This window comes from Camarhynchus parvulus, chromosome 22 (assembly GCF_901933205.1).
Source record: "Camarhynchus parvulus chromosome 22, STF_HiC, whole genome shotgun sequence".
Classification (NCBI taxonomy): Eukaryota; Metazoa; Chordata; class Aves; order Passeriformes; family Thraupidae; genus Camarhynchus; species Camarhynchus parvulus.
Window position 1 is genome coordinate 3,763,926 of NC_044592.1, and position 16,236 is coordinate 3,780,161.

The following is a 16,236-nucleotide window of genomic DNA, read 5'->3' on the forward strand; positions in this document are numbered from 1 at the left end:
GTGGTGGGTCCCGATGGGTCCCGAGGGCGGGTCCCGCAGGGTCCCGGTGGTCCCGGGGGTGGGTCCCGCAGGGTGTCCAGAGAGGGGTCCCGGGGGTGTGTCACGGTGGTCCCGGTGGTCCCGGGGGTGAGTCCCGCAGGGTCCCAGGGGATCCCGGGGGCGGGTCCCGCAGGATGTCCGGGGAGGGGTCCGGGAGGTCCCGGGGGTGGGTCCCGGTGGTCCCGGGGGTGTAGCCCGCACAGTCCCGAGGGCGGGTCCGCAGGGTCCCGGTGGTCCCGGGGGTGGGTCCCGCACAGTCCCGGGGGCTGGTCCGGCAGGGTCCCGGTGGTCCCGGAGGTGGGATCCACAGGGTCCGGGTGGTCCCGGGGCGTGTCCCGGTGGTCCCGGGGGTGTGTCCCGCACGGTGCCCGGGGCGGTCCGGCCGTGCCGCTGCCCGCGCTGTCCCCGCCCCGGCCCGGCCGGTGCCGCCCATTTCCGCCGGGCGGAGCCGCCCCTCGGCCCCGCAGCGGCCCCGCCGCCAGCGCCCGCCCGGCCCGGCCCGGCCCCGGCCCCGCTCGCTCCGGTGCAGCCCCGCCATGGCGGGCGGCCCGGCCGCGCTCGCCCTCGGTACGTGCGGGGCTCAGCCCAGCTCAGCCCGGCCCGGCCCGGCCCGGCTCGGTTCGGTCCGGCCGGGGGCTCCGCGCCCCCAGCCCCGGCCGGACCCCGGAGCGGGGCGGCCCCGAGGGCTCTGCGGGTGGGTTCTGGGAATGGCGAGAACGCGGTAAAAATCCTATAAAAATCCCATAAAAACCCCATAAAATTCCCCCGCGCGGGCGCTCCCGAAGTTCGTTCCCTGTGGGAAAGGCGCCTTCGCCGCGACGCGTGAGTACGGCCGCGGTCAGACGCTTAATTAGAGCGGCTAATTAGGGCTGGGGGCTAATTAGAGTTGCGGGGGGGGTGCCGAGGGAAGGGGGCGGTGGGAAGCGGGGGCGCTCCGGGCTGGAGCCGAGCCGAGCCGGGACGGGACGGGACGGGACGGGACGGGACGGGACGGGACGGGACGGGAGGGGAGCGGGGATGCTCCCGGGGGAAGGACGGACGGACGGACGGACGGACGGACGGACGGACGGACGGACGGATCCCGGTGCGGGCGGCTGGAGCTCGGTTGGCTTTGTCCCGCTGTCCCCGCCGGTGGCACCGAGCCGCAGCTCCGGTATCCCGGTGGGAAAGCGGCTGGGCTTGGCCCCGCTCCAGCTCCCGGTGCTGCCGCACCGTGTCGTGGTCCGAGCGTCCCCTCGGTGGCTCCGGCACCGTGTCCCGGTCCTGCTCCTCCGCCGAGGCTCCCTCGGGGGCTCCGAGCGTCCCCCGGTGGCTGCAGCGCCGTGTCCCGGTCCGAGTGTGCCCCCGGTGGCTCCAGCACCGTGTCCCGGTCCTGCTCCTCCACCGAGCGTCCCCCGGTGGCTGCAGCGCCGTGTCCCGGTCCTGTTCCTCATCCGAGGCTCCCTCGGTGTCTCCAGCCCCGTGTCCCTCCTCCCGGGGCTCAGCCCGAGCTCCCGTGTCCCGTTCTGTCCCGTTCTCGTTCTGTCCCGTTCTCTCCCGTTCTCTCCCGTTCTCTCCGTTCTCTTCTCTCCCGTTCCCGTGGCTCCGGGTCTCTCTCCGGTGCCGCTGCTCGCCCTCGGGGCGCTCCGAGCGTTCCCCGGCTGTGCGGGCGCCCCGATGCCGGCAGTTCCCGGGTGGGACCGGAGCCCTCGGGCCGTGGCGAAGGGAAGGGGAGGGAAGGGGAGCGCTCCGGGTCCCCGCAGCGCGGGGCTGAAGCCCGGCGGGGATCGGGGCCGGGAGGGGAATCTCGGAATGCAGCGATAACGGAGACGCCGTGGGAAGAATCGAGCCGGGAATTATCGGGATGGAGCAGCTGGAAGCGCGGTGGGGAGGTTTGGGAGTCCTTGGGAGGGAGAGATTCCCGGAGATCCCCGAGAAAGGGGTGGGATGGGCTGGAAAAGCCAGCGGGGGTGGGGATGGGGCAGCCCCAGGCCAGGGCTCGAGCGGGGACTGTCCGAGTGTCCCCGGGCTGGGCCTGGGCACGGAGAATTCCCAGGGGCTGGGCTTGCCACCTGCCCACGGAGAGGGGAGCGGAGGAGCCGGAATGCCAGGGGATGGATGCCCTTGGGGATGGATGCCCACCGATCCCACCGGAATGCCAAGGGATGGATGCCCACTTGGAATTCCAATGCCAAGGGATGGATGCCCACTTGGAATTCCAATGCCAAGGGATGTATGCCTCCCGAATGCCCAGGGGATGGACATCCACAGGGATGGACGCCCATTCAGAACTGGAATGCCCGGGGATGGATGCCCACTTGGAACCCCAGTGCCCAGGGGGATGGATGCCCCAAATGCCCAGGGGATGGACATCCACAGGGATGGACGCCCATTCCAGAACTGGAATGCCAGGGGATGGATGCCGTGGGGATGGATGCCCACCGATCCCACCGGAATGCAAAGGGATGGATGCCCACTTGGAATTCCAATGCCAACAGATGGATGCCCTTGGGGATGGATGCCCACTGATCCCACCAGAATGCAAAGGGATGGATGCCCACTCAGAACTGGAATGCCAAGGGATGGGTGCCCACTCGGAACCCCAATGCCAGGAGATGGATGCCCCAAATGCCCAGGGGATGGACACCCACAGGGATGGATGCCCACTCAGAACTGGAATGCCAAGGGGGATGGATGCCGTGGGGATGGATGCCCACTGATCCCACTGGAATGCCAAGGGATGGATGCCCACTTGGAATTCCAATGCCAAGGGATGGATGCCTCCCGAATGCCAAGGGGATGGACATCCACAGGGATGGATGCCCACTCAGAACTGGAATGCCAAGGGGGATGGATGCCGTGGGGATGGATGCCCACTGATCCCACCGGAATGCCAGGGATGGATGCCCACTCGGAACCCCAATGCCAAGGGGTGATGTCCCCTGAATGCCCAGGGGATGGATGCCCACTCAGAACTGGAGTGCCCAGGGGATGGACAGCCACTCATCCCACCCTGATGCCAGGGGAATGGATGCCCACCCAGAACCGGAATGCCAGGGGAATGGATGCCCACTCAGGACCAAGATGCCCAGGGAATGGATGCCCGCTTGTAACTGGAATGCCAAGGGATGGATACACACTCAGGACCGGAATGCCCAGGGGATGAACACCCACTGATCCCACCCTGATGCCAGGGGGATGGATGCCCACCCATCCCACCAGGATGAGCCATTCCCCAAAATCCCAGGAGCGGAGATGCATTTCCCAAAAACCCCAGAACGGACAAAGCCCGGAGCCGGGAAAAACGGGAAAAGTTGGGATCAGACCGGATTGGTGATGGAATTTCCATGGGAGGAGAATCCCTGAGGTCTGCGAGGAAACCGGGGAAGCTCTGGTGGATCCCTGAAGCTCCAGTGGAGGATCCTTGATCTGTGGTGGGTCCCTGAAGCTCTGATGGATCCCTGAAGCTCCAGTGGAGGATCCTTGATCCGTGGTGGGTCCCTGAAGCTCCAATGGATCCCTGAAGCTCCAGTGGAGGATCCTTGATCCGTGGTGGGTCCCTGAAGCTCCGGTGAATCTCCAAAGCCGTGGAGGATTCCTGAAGGCCTGGATGGATCCCTGAATTTGTTGTGGACCCCCAAATTTGTGGTGTGTTCCTAAAGCTGCAGTGGATCCCTGTGGCCGTGGAGGATCCCCAAAGCCATGGGTGGATCCCTGAATTTGTGGTGGATCCCTGAATCTTTGGAGGATCCCCAAAGCCGTGGGTGGATCCCTGAATTTGTGGTGGATCCCCAAAACTACAGTGGATCCCTGAAGCCATGGAGGATCCCCAAAGTCCTGGTGGATCCCTGAAGCTCGAGTGGGTTCCTGAAGCTCTGGTGGATCCCTGAAGCTCTGGTGGATCCCTGAATTTGTGGTGGATCCCTTTTTTTTTTTTTTTTTCCCCTTTAAAAATCTTGAAGAATTTTCCTTAAAAAAAAATCTCCAAGGGGTCATTCCTGCCATGACCCCATCATTCCACCACCGCTGGGAGTTCCTGGGTTTTCCTTCAAAATCTTGGAAATTTTTCCTTAAAAATCTTTTCCCTTAAAAATTTTGGAGATCTTTTCCTTTAAAAATCTTTTTCCCTTAAAAATCTCGAAGAGTTTTCCTTAAAAATCTCGAAGAGTTTTCCTTAAAAATCTCCAAGGGGTCATTCCTGCCATGACCCCATCATTCTGCCCCCAGAGGGAATTCCTGCGTTTTCCTCCAAAATCTTGGAGATTTTTCCTTAAATTTTTTTTTTCCTTCAAAATCTTCTAGATCTTTCCTTTAAAATCTTTTTCCTTTAAAATCCTGGAGGTTTTTCCTTAAAAATCTCCAAGGGAGTCACTCGAGGGGGTCATTCCTGCCAGGGCCCCTTAATTCCACCCCCATTGGGAATTCCTGCATTTTCCTCCAAAACCTTGGAGATTTTTCCTTCAAAACCTTGGAGATTTCTCCTTAAAAACCTTGGCAATTTCTCCTTCAAAACCTTGGAGATTTCTCCTTAAAAACCTTGGCGATTTCTCCTTCAAAACCTTGGCGATTTCTCCTTCAAAACCATGGAGATTTCTCCTTAAAAACCTTGACGATTTCTCCTTAAAAACCTTGGAGATTTCTCCTTAAAAACCTTGACGATTTCTCCTTACAAACCTTGATGATTTCTCCTTAAAAACCTTGACGATTTCTCCTTACAAACCTTGATAATTTCTCCTTAAAAACCTTGGAGATTTCTCCTTAAAAACCTTGACGATTTCTCCTTCAAAACCTTTGAGATTTTCCCTTAAAAATCCTGAGATTTTGCCCTTAAAATTTTCCTTAAAATTCCTGCGTTTTCCTTCAAAATCTCGGGGCGGTTTTGCCGACCCTAAATCCCCCTCTTTGGGGGTTTTTTTATGGGGTTTTTTTTGGGGTCTGGGCGTGGCTGACCCCATTGTCCCTCCCCAGGTGTCCTGCTGGCCGCGTGCCACGCGCTGGACAACAGCACGGCCGGCCGGAGCGGTGAGTGCCCAGCGGGAATTCGGGGAATTTTGGGGAATTTTGGGGTTTTTTGGGGTCCCACCCTTCCTCTTTACGGGGTTACGGGGACCTGGGTGGGATCCTGGCTCTGATCTCTGAGGGGGAAACCTGGAATGGTTTCCTGCCCCAAATAAAGGGTTCTGGCCCCAAAAACAAAAGGTTTATTGTTCCAAAAAAAAAGAGGGTTTCTGGCCCCAAAAAGAAGAGCTTCCAGCCCCCAAAAGGAAAGGTTTTGGCCCCAAAAGAAAGGGTTTCCCTACAAAGAAAGGGTTTCCAGTCCCCCAAAAACAAAGGTTTCTGGCCCCAAAAACAGAGGGTCACCAAACCCACAATGAAAAGATTTCCAACCCCAAAAAGAAAGGTTTTGGCCCCAAAAGAAAAGATTTCCCTACAAGGAAAGGGTTTCCAGTCTCCCCCCAAAAAAGGGTTTCTGGTCCTAAAAGGAAGAGCTTTCAGCACCCCCAAAAAAGGGTTTCCAGCCCCAAAAGGAAAAGGGTTTCCAGTCCCCCAAAACAAGGGTTTCTGGCCCCCAAAGGAAAGGATTTTCCAACCCCAAAAAGAAAAGGTTTCCAGCCCCCAAAAGAAGGATTTCTGACCCCAAAAGGAAAGGTTTTGGCCCCGAAAGAAAGGGTTTCCCTACAAGGAAAGGGTTTCCAGAAGAATCCCTAAAAACCTCCTCAGAACTGGGGACACAGGGACACCCCAAGGTGCCCCTTCCCAGCATCGGGGACATGGGGACACCCCAAGGTGGCTCTTCCAGAATTGGGGACATGGGGACATCCCAATGTGACCCAGCCTAGGACCCCTCACTGCTGGGGACAGGGGACACCCCGAGGTGGCTTTTCCCAGCATCAGGGACATCCCAGGATGGCTCTTCCAGAACTGGGGACACAGGGACACCCCAAGGTGCCCCTTCCCAGCTTTGGGGACACCCCAGGGTGTCTTTTCCCAGCTCTGGGGACACGGGGACATCCTAGAGTGGCTCTTCCCAGCGTTGGGGACACAGGGACACCCCAAGGTGGCTCTTCCCAGCTTTGGGGACACGGGGACATCCCAGGGTGGCTCTTCCCAGTGTTGGTGACACAGGGACATCCCGAGGTGGCTTTTCCCAGCTCTGGGGACACGGGGGACATCCCAGGGTGGCTCTTCCCAGTGTTGGTGACACAGGGACATCCCAAGGTGCCCCTTCCCAGCTTTGGGGACACCCCAAGGTGGCTTTTCCCAGCTCTGGGGACACGGGGACATCCTAGGGTGGCTCTTCCCAGCGTTGGGGACACAGGGACATCCCAAGGTGGCTTTTCCCAGCTCTGGGGACACGGGGACACCCCGGTCCCATCCCACATGCCAGGCTTTGATCCAGCCCCCCTTTGGGGCTGCCTCAAATCCGGCCCAGGAGCCGGGGGTGGCTCGGAAGTGCCTCGATCCCGAACAATCCCAGCAGGAAATTCCCTCGCGGGGATAATTCAAACCAGGGCGGTTTCATGGGGTTTAATGGGAAACAGGAGCGGGGCTGGGCTCCTCATCCTCCTCCTCCTCCTCCTCCTCCTCCCTGCTGAGCTCTTTAGGAAATTCCTCAGGGATTATTGAGGCAGGACCCGGCTGGGATCTTTGGGGTGGCTGCGCAGAGATCCCAAAATAAACCCTAAAGCAGCTCTGCTCGCCTTTGGGGTGGGAAAAAAATCCTTTTTGGGGTGGGAAAAAAATCCTTTTTGGGGTGGGAAAAAATCCTTTTTGGGGTGGGAAATCTCCCTTTTGGGATGAAGATCTCCTTTTGGGATGAAAATCTCCTTTTGGGGTGGGAAAAAATCCTTTTTGGGGTGGGAAATCTCCCATTTGGGCTGGAAAATCTCCTTTTGGGATTGGAAATGGGAAATCTCCTTTTGGGGTGGAAAAAACTCTTTTTGGGGCGGGGACATCTCCTTTTGGGATGGGAAAAGAATCCTTTTTGGGGTGGGAAATCTCCCTTTTGGGCTGGAAAATCTCCTTTTGGTGGAAAATCTCCTTTTGGGATGGGAAAAAATCCTTTTTGGGGTGGGAAATCTCCCTTTTGGGATGAGAAATCTCCTTTTGGTGGAAAATCTCCTTTTGGGGTGGGAAAAAAATCCTTTTTGGGGTGGGAAATCTCCCTTTTGGGCTGGAAAATCTCCTTTTGGGATTGGAAATGGGAAATCTCCTTTTGGGATGGGAAAAGAATCCTTTTTGGGGTGGGAAATCTCCCTTTTGGGCTGGAAAATCTCCTTTTGGGATTGGAAATGAGAAATCTCCTTTTGGGGTGGAAAAAACTCTTTTTGGGGCGGGGACATCTCCTTTTGGGATGGCGAAAATCCCCTCTGTGGGGTGGAAAAAACTCCTTTTGGGATGGGAAATCTCTTTTTGGGATGAAAATCTCCTTTTGGGATGGGAAATCTCCTTTTGGGGCTGGGAAATGGGAAATCTCCTTTTGGGCAGGGAAATCTCCTTTCTGGCGTTGAAAATCTCCTTTTGGGATGGGAAATCTCCTTTTGGGGCTGGGAAATGGGAAATCTCCTTTTGGGCAGGGAAATCTCCTTTCTGGCGTAGAAAATCTCCTTTTGGGGTGGAAAATCTCCTTTTGGGGTGGAAAATCTCCTTTTGGGGTTGGAAAATCTCCTTTTGGGGTTGGGAAATCTTTTGGGGTGGAAAAAACTTCTTTTGGGGTGGGAAATCTCCCTTTTAGGATGGGAAAAACTCATTTTGGGATGAGAAATCTCCTTTTTGGGGTGGGAAAAACTCACTTTTGGGATGGGAACTCTCCTTTTAGGATGGGACACCTCCTTTTGGGATGGGGAATCTTTTGGGATTTGAAATGTCCTTTTGGGGTGGAAAGGAGCCCAAGCCCTGTGTCCCTGCTGCTCCCCCGTTTTTTGGGATTTCCCAAAATCCCCGTTTTTCTCCTCGTTTTCCCCCCAGCCCCGGTGGCGGCGGCGGTGAGGTCGCACTTCAACGAGTGCCCCGACTCACACCGGCAGTTCTGCTTCCACGGCACCTGCCGCTTCCTGGTGCAGGAGGAGAAACCCGCCTGCGTGTGAGTGCCTAAATCCCCTAACCCCGAAATTATGGGGTCAGGAGAACCTGTGCGTGAGTGCCTAAATCCCCTAACCCCGAACTGCGGGAGAAACCCGTGTGTGAGTGCCTAAATCCCCTAACCATAAACTGTGGGAGAAACCCGTGTGTGAGTGCCTAAATCCCCTAACCCTGAGATTATGGGGTCAGGAGGAGAAACCTGCTTGTGTGTGAGTGCCTAAATCCCCTAACCCCAAAATTATGGGGTCAGGAGAAACCCATGTGTGAGTGCCTAAATCCCCTGACCCCAAACTGCGGGAGAAACCCGTGTGTGAGTGCCTAAATCCCCTAACCCCGAAATTATGGGGTCAGGAGGAGAAACCCGCCTGCGTGTGAGTGCCTAAATCCCCTAACCCCAAACTGTGGGAGAAACCTATGTGTGAGTGCCTAAATCCCTGAGAAACCCCAAAACTGTGGGGTCAGGAGAAACCCATGTGTGAGTGCCTAAATCCCCTAACCCTGAAACTGTGGGGTCAGGAGAAACCCGTGTGTGAGTGCCTAAATCCCCTAACCCCGAACTGCAGGAGAAACCCGTGTGTGAGTGCCTAAATCCCCTAACCCCAAAATTATGGGGTCAGGAGAAACTCATGTGTGAGTGCCTAAATCCCCTAACCCCGAACTGCGGGAGAAACCCATGTGTGAGTGCCTAAATCCCCTAACCCTGAGATTATGGGGTCAGGAGGAGAAACCTGCTTGTGTGTGAGTACCTAAATCCCCTAACCCCAAACTGTGAGAGAAACCCGTGTGTGAGTGCCTAAATCCCCTAACCATAAACTGTGGGAGAAACCCACCTCTGTGTGAGTGTCTAAATCCCCTAACCCCGAAATTATGGGGCCAGGAGAGCCTGTGTGTGAGTGCCTAAATCCCCTAACCCCAAAATTATGAGGTCAGGAGGAGAAACCCGCCTGCGTGTGAGTGCCTAAATCCCCTCAGCCTAAACTGTGGGGTCAGGAGAACCTGTGCGTGAGTGCCTAAATCCCCTAAGCCTAAAACTGTGGGGTCAGTGTGCTGGGGAAACCCGCCTGCGTGTGAGTGCCTAAATCCCCTAACCCCAAACTGTGGGAGAAACCCACCTCTGTGTGAGTGTCTAAATCCCCTAACCCCGAAATTATGGGGCCAGGAGAGCCTGTGTGTGAGTGCCTAAATCCCCTAACCCTAAAACTGTGGGAGAAACCTGCCTGCATGTGAGTGCCTAAATCCCCTAACCCCGAAATTATGGGGCCAGGAGAGCCTGTGTGTGAGTGCCTAAATCCCCTAACCCCAAAACTATGGGGTCAGGAGGAGAAACCCGCCTGCGTGTGAGTGCCTAAATCCCCTAACCCTGAAATTATGGGGTCAGGAGAACCTGTGCATGAGTGCCTAAATCCCCTAACCCCAAACTGTGGGGTCAAGAGAAACCCATGTGTGAGTGCCTAAATCCCCTAACCCCACAACTCCAGGTTTGGTGTCCTGGGGATCCCAAAACTCCACGCTGACCTGCCCTGTGTCCCTGTGTGTCCCTGTGTGTCCCTGTGTGTCCCCAGGTGTCACTCGGGGTACATGGGGACACTCTGACCTGCCCTGTGTCCCTGTGTGTCCCCAGGTGCCACTCGGGCTACGTGGGGACGCGCTGTGAGCACGCTGACCTGCTGGCCGTGGTGGCAGCCACCCAGAAGAAGCAGACCATCACGGCCCTGCTCGTGGTGGCCGTGGTGGCCTCGGCCCTGCTCGTCACCGTCTGCGTGCTGGTCCAGTGAGTGCCACCGGGGGATCCCTGGGGACAGCCCGGGACAAGGGACCCCGACCCTGTCCCCGTTCCCTGTCCCCATTCCCTGTGTCCCCATGTCCCCATTCCCATTTCCTGTGTCCCTGTTCCCTGTCCCCATCCCCTATCCCTGACCCTGTCCCTGTCCCCAACCCCAACTCCAACCCAATCCCTGTCCCCATCCCTGTGTCCTCGTCCCCATCCCTGTCCCCATTCACATTCCCTGTGTCCCCATGTCCCATCGCTGTCCCCGTTGCTGTCCCCAGCTGCTGTCACCTGCAGAAGCGCTGGACCTGTCCCTGTCCCCATGTCCCTGTTGCTGTCCCCATTCCATGTCCCATCGCTGTCCCCAAAACGCTGGCCCTGTCCCCATGTCCCTGTCCCCATTCCATGGCCTCATGTCCCTGTCCCTGTCCCATCGCTGTCCCCGTTGCTGTCCCCAGCTGCTGTCGCCTGCGGAAGCGCTGGCCCTGGCCCTGTCCCCATGTCCCCTGTCCCCATGTCCCCTGTCCCCATGTCCCTGTCCCCATGTCCCTGTCCCCGTCCCCATGTCCCTGTCCCCATGTCCCTGTCCCCGTCCCATCGCTGTCCCCGTTGCTGTCCCCAGCTGCTGTCCCTGCCCATGCCCTGTCCCCTGTCCCCACATCCCCGTCCCCATGTCACTGTCCCCATTCCATGGCCCTGTCCCTGTCCCCATGTCCCTGTCCCCGTCCCCATGTCACTGTCCCCATTCCATGGCCCTGTCCCCGTCCCATCGCTGTCCCCGTTGCTGTCCCCAGCTGCTGTCGCCTGCGGAAGCGCTGGCCCTGGCCCTGTCCCCATGTCCCCTGTCCCGGTTGGTGCCGCGAGCCCGGAGCCGGCCCCGAGAAACCGGGGGGGCTGCTCAAGGGGGGAGCGTCCTGCTGCCACAGCGAGACAGGTGAGGGACAGGGGAGGGACACCTGGGACACCTGGGGACAGGGGAGGCACACGGGGGACATCCACAGGACACCTGGGACATCTGGGGACATCCACAGGACACCTGGGACACCTGGGACACGGGGGACATCCACGGGACACCTGGGACACCTGGGGACATCCACGGGACACCTGGGACACCTGCGACAGGGGAGGGACACAGGGGACATCCACAGGACACGTGGGACACCTGGGGACATCCACGGGACACCTGGGACACCTGGGAACACACTGGGACACCTGGGGGCATCCATGGGACACCTGGAACAGGTGAGGGACACCAGGGGACACAGGGACAGGTGAGGGGACACGGGGACACCTGGGACAGGTGAGGGACACCTGGGGACATCCATGGGACACCTGGGACAGGTTGGGGACACCTGGAATAGGTGAGGGACACCTGGGGACACAGGGACAGGTGAGGGGACACGGGGGACACCTGGGACAGGTGAGGGACACCTGGGGACACAGGGACAGGTGAGGGGACACAGGGGACAGGTGACACCCCGGTGTGTAACCGCCGCCATTCCCGTCCCCACAGGTGTGTGACAGACCCGGGACCACCTGGGGACACCCTGGGGACACCTGGGGACCCCCCCAGCACCGTCCCCTCCCCCCTTCGGATCCTTTTTGGGGCGTTTTCCCCTTTTCCTGCCGTTTCCCCGGGTTCTCCCTCGACTTTTGGGTCGTTTTCCCGGGATTTTTTCAAACCCAAATATTTGGGATTTTTGACCCAAAACCCCCCGCCAGGATGGGGATTTATTTTTCTACAGAAAAAAAAAGCCAAACCCAGCTCCGGTTCGTTTTTGGGGACAAATCCCAGCTTTTTATTAATAATAAATGAATTTAAATCCCAGGAAACCTCCTCGGGCTGGAGGCACAGCCTTAATTCCCCCTTAGTAACCAACCCAGAGCTTTTCCCTCTGTTTTGGGGTTGTTTTTGGGGTTGTTTTTGGGGTTTTTTGGTTTTTTTTTTAAAGTCATGGTTACTCTCATGTCTTCTGTATATGTTGCACTGAAAGTTAATATTTAATGTTTTAATTTATTTCGCCTGGTTTAAATTAATTTTGATTCCTATAAAGATGTTCTTGTCATCGCTTGGTCTTGGGGTTTTTGTTTTTTTTTTTGTCCCATCCTAAAAACCCGGGTTAGACTTACTGAAGTGATGTAAAAACAATTTTTTATTTTCCCAAAAAATTCGTGGTTTGGGGTTTTTTTTTGGGGGGGATATTTGGGAAGGAGATGCTGAATCCCACAGCTGGGAGTGGGGGGATATTCCCAGGGGTGGCTGAACCCCAAATTCCCAAATTTTCATCCCAAATTTTCCAGCCCAATGCCCCAATATCGAACTCAGCCCCATTTTCCCATTATTTTATCCCAAATTTTGAAGCCTAATGTTCCAATAATGAACTCGACCCCATTTTCCCATTATTTTATCCCAAATTTTGAAGCCCAGCTTTGGGATCAGCATCAAATTCCCAAATTTTCATCCCAAATTTTGAAGCCCTGATTGAACCAGGTTTGGGGGCGGTTTTGGGGCAATTCCCATCAGTTTGGGGCTGGTCCTGGAGGTTTTGGGGCAATTCTTGGCAGTTTTGGCAGATTCTCAGCAGTTTTGGGTCGCTTTTGGGGCGATTCTCAGCAATTTTGGGACAATTCCCGGCAGTTTTGGGGGCATCCTCCACAGTTTTGGGGCAGGTTTGGGACGATCCCCGGTAGTTTTGGGGCAGCTTGGGACAATTTCCCTCAGGTTTGGGGCGATTCGGGGCTTTTCGTTTTCCCAGCGGATTTTGGGGTGGTTCAGGGCGCTTTTTGGGGCGGTTCGGGGCGGGTTTTAGGGCGGATTTAGGGCCGGTTTAGGGCGGGTCTAGCGCAGGGCCGGGCGCGCACCGCGGTTCGGAGCGACTTTTGGAGAGGGTTTGAGGCGGGTTTAGGGCGGGTTTAGGGCGGATCGGGGCGGGTTTAGGGCGGGTTTAGGGCGGGTTTTAGGGCGGTTCCAGGCGGGTTTTAGGGCGGATCGAAGCGGGTGTGAAGGCAGGTTTAGGGCGGGCCCATGGCGGAGGCGGTGCAGGGCCGGGATTAGGGCGGATCGGGGCGGGTTTAGGGCGGGTTTAGGGCGGGTTTAGGGCGGGTTTAGGGCGGATCGGGGCGGATTTAGGGCGGATCGGGGCGGGTTTAGGGCGGATCGGGGCGGGTTTAGGGCGGGTTTTAGGCGGATCGGGGGGGTTTAGGGCGGATCGGGGCGGGTTTAGGGCGGGTTTAGGGCGGATCGGGGCGGGTTTAGGGCGGGTTTAGGGCGGATCGGGGCGGGTTTAGGGCGGATCGGGGCGGGTTTAGGGCGGGTTTTAGGGCGGGTTTAGGGCGGGTTTAGGGCGGGTTTAGGCCGCGGAGCGGGCCCATGGCGGAGGCGGCGCCGGGCCCGGTGCAGGCCGCGGTTCAGGGCGGGTTTAGGGCGGGTTTAGGGCGGATCGGGGCGGGTTTAGGGCGGAATTAGGGCGTGTTTTAAGGTTTAGAGCCGGCCCATGGCGGAGGCGGTGCAGGGCCGGGTTTAGGGCGGGTTTAGGGCGGGTTTAGGGCGGGCTTTAAGGTTTAGAGCGGGCCCATGGCGGAGGCGGCGCAGGGCCGGGTGCAGGCCGCGGTGGAGAGCGCCGTGCAGGGGCTGGAGCGGGAGCAGATCCGCGGCATGCAGGTACCGGGGACACCGGGGAACACCCCGGGACACGGAGGGGACACCGGGGGGACACGCAGGGAGGGGCACGGGGCTCCCCCACACACACACACACACACACACGTGCGTGCCCCGGGCAGCGCCGGGACCGGCCCCCGCACACACCCTGAGACCGCCGCACAAATCACTGAGATCCCCCCAAAATCACTGAGATCCCCCAAAAATCACTGAGATCCCCCCAAAAATCACTGAGCCCCCCGTTCATTGTGATCTCCCACACACACACCCTGAGACCCCCCCCAATTCACTGTGACCCCCCCCATACACCCTGTGTGGCCCCCAAGTGCATCCCCTGTGCCCCCCAACACACCTTGTGGCCCCTAAATACCCCCTGTGCCCCCCCAGTATATCTGTACCCCTCACACATTCCCTGTGCCCCCCCAACACACCCTGTGTCCCACAAGTGCATCCCCGGTGCCCCTAAACACACCCTGTGCCCCCCCAGTTCATCCCCTTGTGCCCCTAAATGCACCCTGTGCCCCCCAAGTGCATCTCCTGTACCTCTCACACATCCCTTGTGCCCCCCACAACGCACCCCCTGCCCCCTAAATGCATCCTGTGCCCCCCAGTACATCTCTTGTATCCCTCATACATTCCCTGTGTCCCCAACACACCCTGTGCCCCCTAAATGCACCCTGTGCCCCCCAACACACCCTGTTAACCCCTTGTCCCCCATGTCCCCAGGGTGCCCTGTGTCCCCTGTCCCCCGTGTCCCCAGAGTACCCCATGTCCCCAGGTGTCCCCCCTGTTAACCCCTATGTCCCCCGGTGTCCCCCCCGTTAACCCTGTGTCCCCCGTGTCCCCAGGGCGCCATGTTCCGCTGCAGCGCGCGGTGCTGCGAGGACGCCGCAGCCTCCATGCAGGAGGTGCAGCGCTGCATCGAGCGCTGCCACGCGCCCCTGGCCCGCGCCCAGGCCATCGTCACCGCCGAGCTCGAGCACTTCCAGGTGAGGAGGGGGCACTGGGACCCCTGGGACAGCACCGGGACCCTGGGCAGGATGTGAGCCCCCCCGTCCCTGCACCCCCCAGTGCATTCCCTGTGCCCCCCACACACACCCCTTGTGCCCTCACCCCTAGCCCATCCCCTGACCCCCCTGCTACCCCCCTACCCCCCCAGTCCTCTCCTGACCCCCAGTACCCCACTGACCGGCCAGTCCCTGCTGAACCCCGCAGTGTCCCCCCACTGACCACACGTTCCCCAGCACCAGCTGAGCTGCTGCCCCCCAGTGTCCCCAGTGTCCCCAGTCCCCCCAGTGACCGTGCCATCCCCAGGACCGGCTGAGCCGCTGCTCGCTGCAGTGCTCGGACCAGGCCAAGGACGCCCTGGACTCGGGGGGCTCGGAGCCGCGCGTGCGGGGCCAGCTGGACGCCTGCCTGGCCACCTGCGGGGAGCAGCACCTGCGCCTCGTGCCCGCCATGGCCAAGAAGATGCGGGACGGGCTGGCCAACATCCAGCAGTGACAGCGGGGACACCCCCGGGACACCCCGGGGACGCCCCCGCAGCACACACTCATTAAAGGCCAGGTGGCATCTCCCACCAACCGCGGGTGCTGCTGGGGGAACTGGGGGTGATGGGGGGAACTGGGGGTGATGGGGGCGTTGGGGAACGGAAGGTGATGGGGGGGCACTGGGGGTGATGGGGGCATTGGGGAACGGGAGGTCATGGAGGCAACTGGGGGGCACTGGGGGAACAGGGGGTGATGGAGAATAGGGGGCACTGGGGGTGACGAGGGAGAGTAGGGGGTAACTGGGGGTGATTGGGTGGGTGCTGAGGGGACACTGCAGTTAAGGGGGGGGTATTGGGGGGTGATGCTTGGGCACAGTGGCACGCACGCACACAGACACACACACACAGTGTGAACCTGTGCACACACACCCTCACACAGGTGTGCGCACCTGGACACGCGCACGCCGCGTGCCCGTTCGCGCCGCACACGGTGGGGGCCATGCCGCCGTACCTCCCCGTGTAGCCGCGCACTCCCCTCACCGCCCCCTGCTTCTCCCCTTTCCCGCCCCTCTGCCTTCCCCTGGCTGCGCCACTACTCGCGTGAGTGCGGTAGCGCGCCGAGCGCCGCCATTGGCTGCGCGGCAGAGACGGGCCGGGGGCTGCGGGCGCCATGAGCAAAGCGCACCCGCCCGAGCTGAGAAAGTGCGTCCGGAGGGGCCGGGGCCGCACCGGGGGTCGAGGGGAGCCGGGCACCGGAACGGCGCGGTCCGCCGCTGGCCGGTGTCCTGACGTGCACCGCCGCTGGCCGGTGCTCCGGTGCAATGGCGGCGGGGGGGGGCGGTTCGTGAGGGGGTAATGGCGGGGAGGTCTTACCCCGTCCCCACCCGCTGGTGCTCACCCGCTGCCTTCTCGTTGCAGGTTCGTGGACAAGAAGCTGTCGTGTGAGTTCTGGAACTGATCCCACCCCGATCCTCCTCACGGTGCCTGAGGACCCCGCCCGCCCTGATCCCCCTCACGGTGCCCGGAGACCCTCACGGCCATCGACGAGTGCGTGGAGATGGCGCCGGGCGGGCGGCCACCAGAACCACATCGGCGGGGTGCTGAGGGCACTGGGAGCACTGGGAGCACTGGGAGCAGGTGCTGAGGGCACTGGGAGCACTGGGAGCAGAGTGGTCAGTACCACTGGGAGCACTGGTGGAGCCGTGTGTGTGGAATGAGCGG

At 59.5% G+C, this 16,236-nt stretch overlaps 2 protein-coding genes across 2 annotated transcripts; both read left to right on the plus strand.

Moving 5' to 3' along the window:
- Positions 1-553: 553 nt before the first annotated feature.
- Positions 554-11,622, plus strand: TGFA (transforming growth factor alpha). Its single transcript, XM_030964270.1, has 6 exons — positions 554-606; positions 4,987-5,040; positions 7,987-8,101; positions 9,722-9,871; positions 10,663-10,802; positions 11,382-11,622. The coding sequence occupies exons 1-6, from the start codon at positions 576-578 to the stop codon at positions 11,387-11,389; spliced, it is 498 nt and encodes a 165-aa protein (XP_030820130.1). The 5' UTR covers positions 554-575; the 3' UTR covers positions 11,390-11,622.
- Positions 11,623-13,438: 1,816 nt separating this feature from the next.
- Positions 13,439-16,167, plus strand: FAM136A (family with sequence similarity 136 member A). Its single transcript, XM_030964173.1, has 4 exons — positions 13,439-13,529; positions 14,375-14,515; positions 14,841-15,092; positions 15,934-16,167. The coding sequence occupies exons 1-3, from the start codon at positions 13,443-13,445 to the stop codon at positions 15,027-15,029; spliced, it is 417 nt and encodes a 138-aa protein (XP_030820033.1). The 5' UTR covers positions 13,439-13,442; the 3' UTR covers positions 15,030-15,092; positions 15,934-16,167.
- The last annotated feature ends 69 nt before the right edge of the window (positions 16,168-16,236 follow it).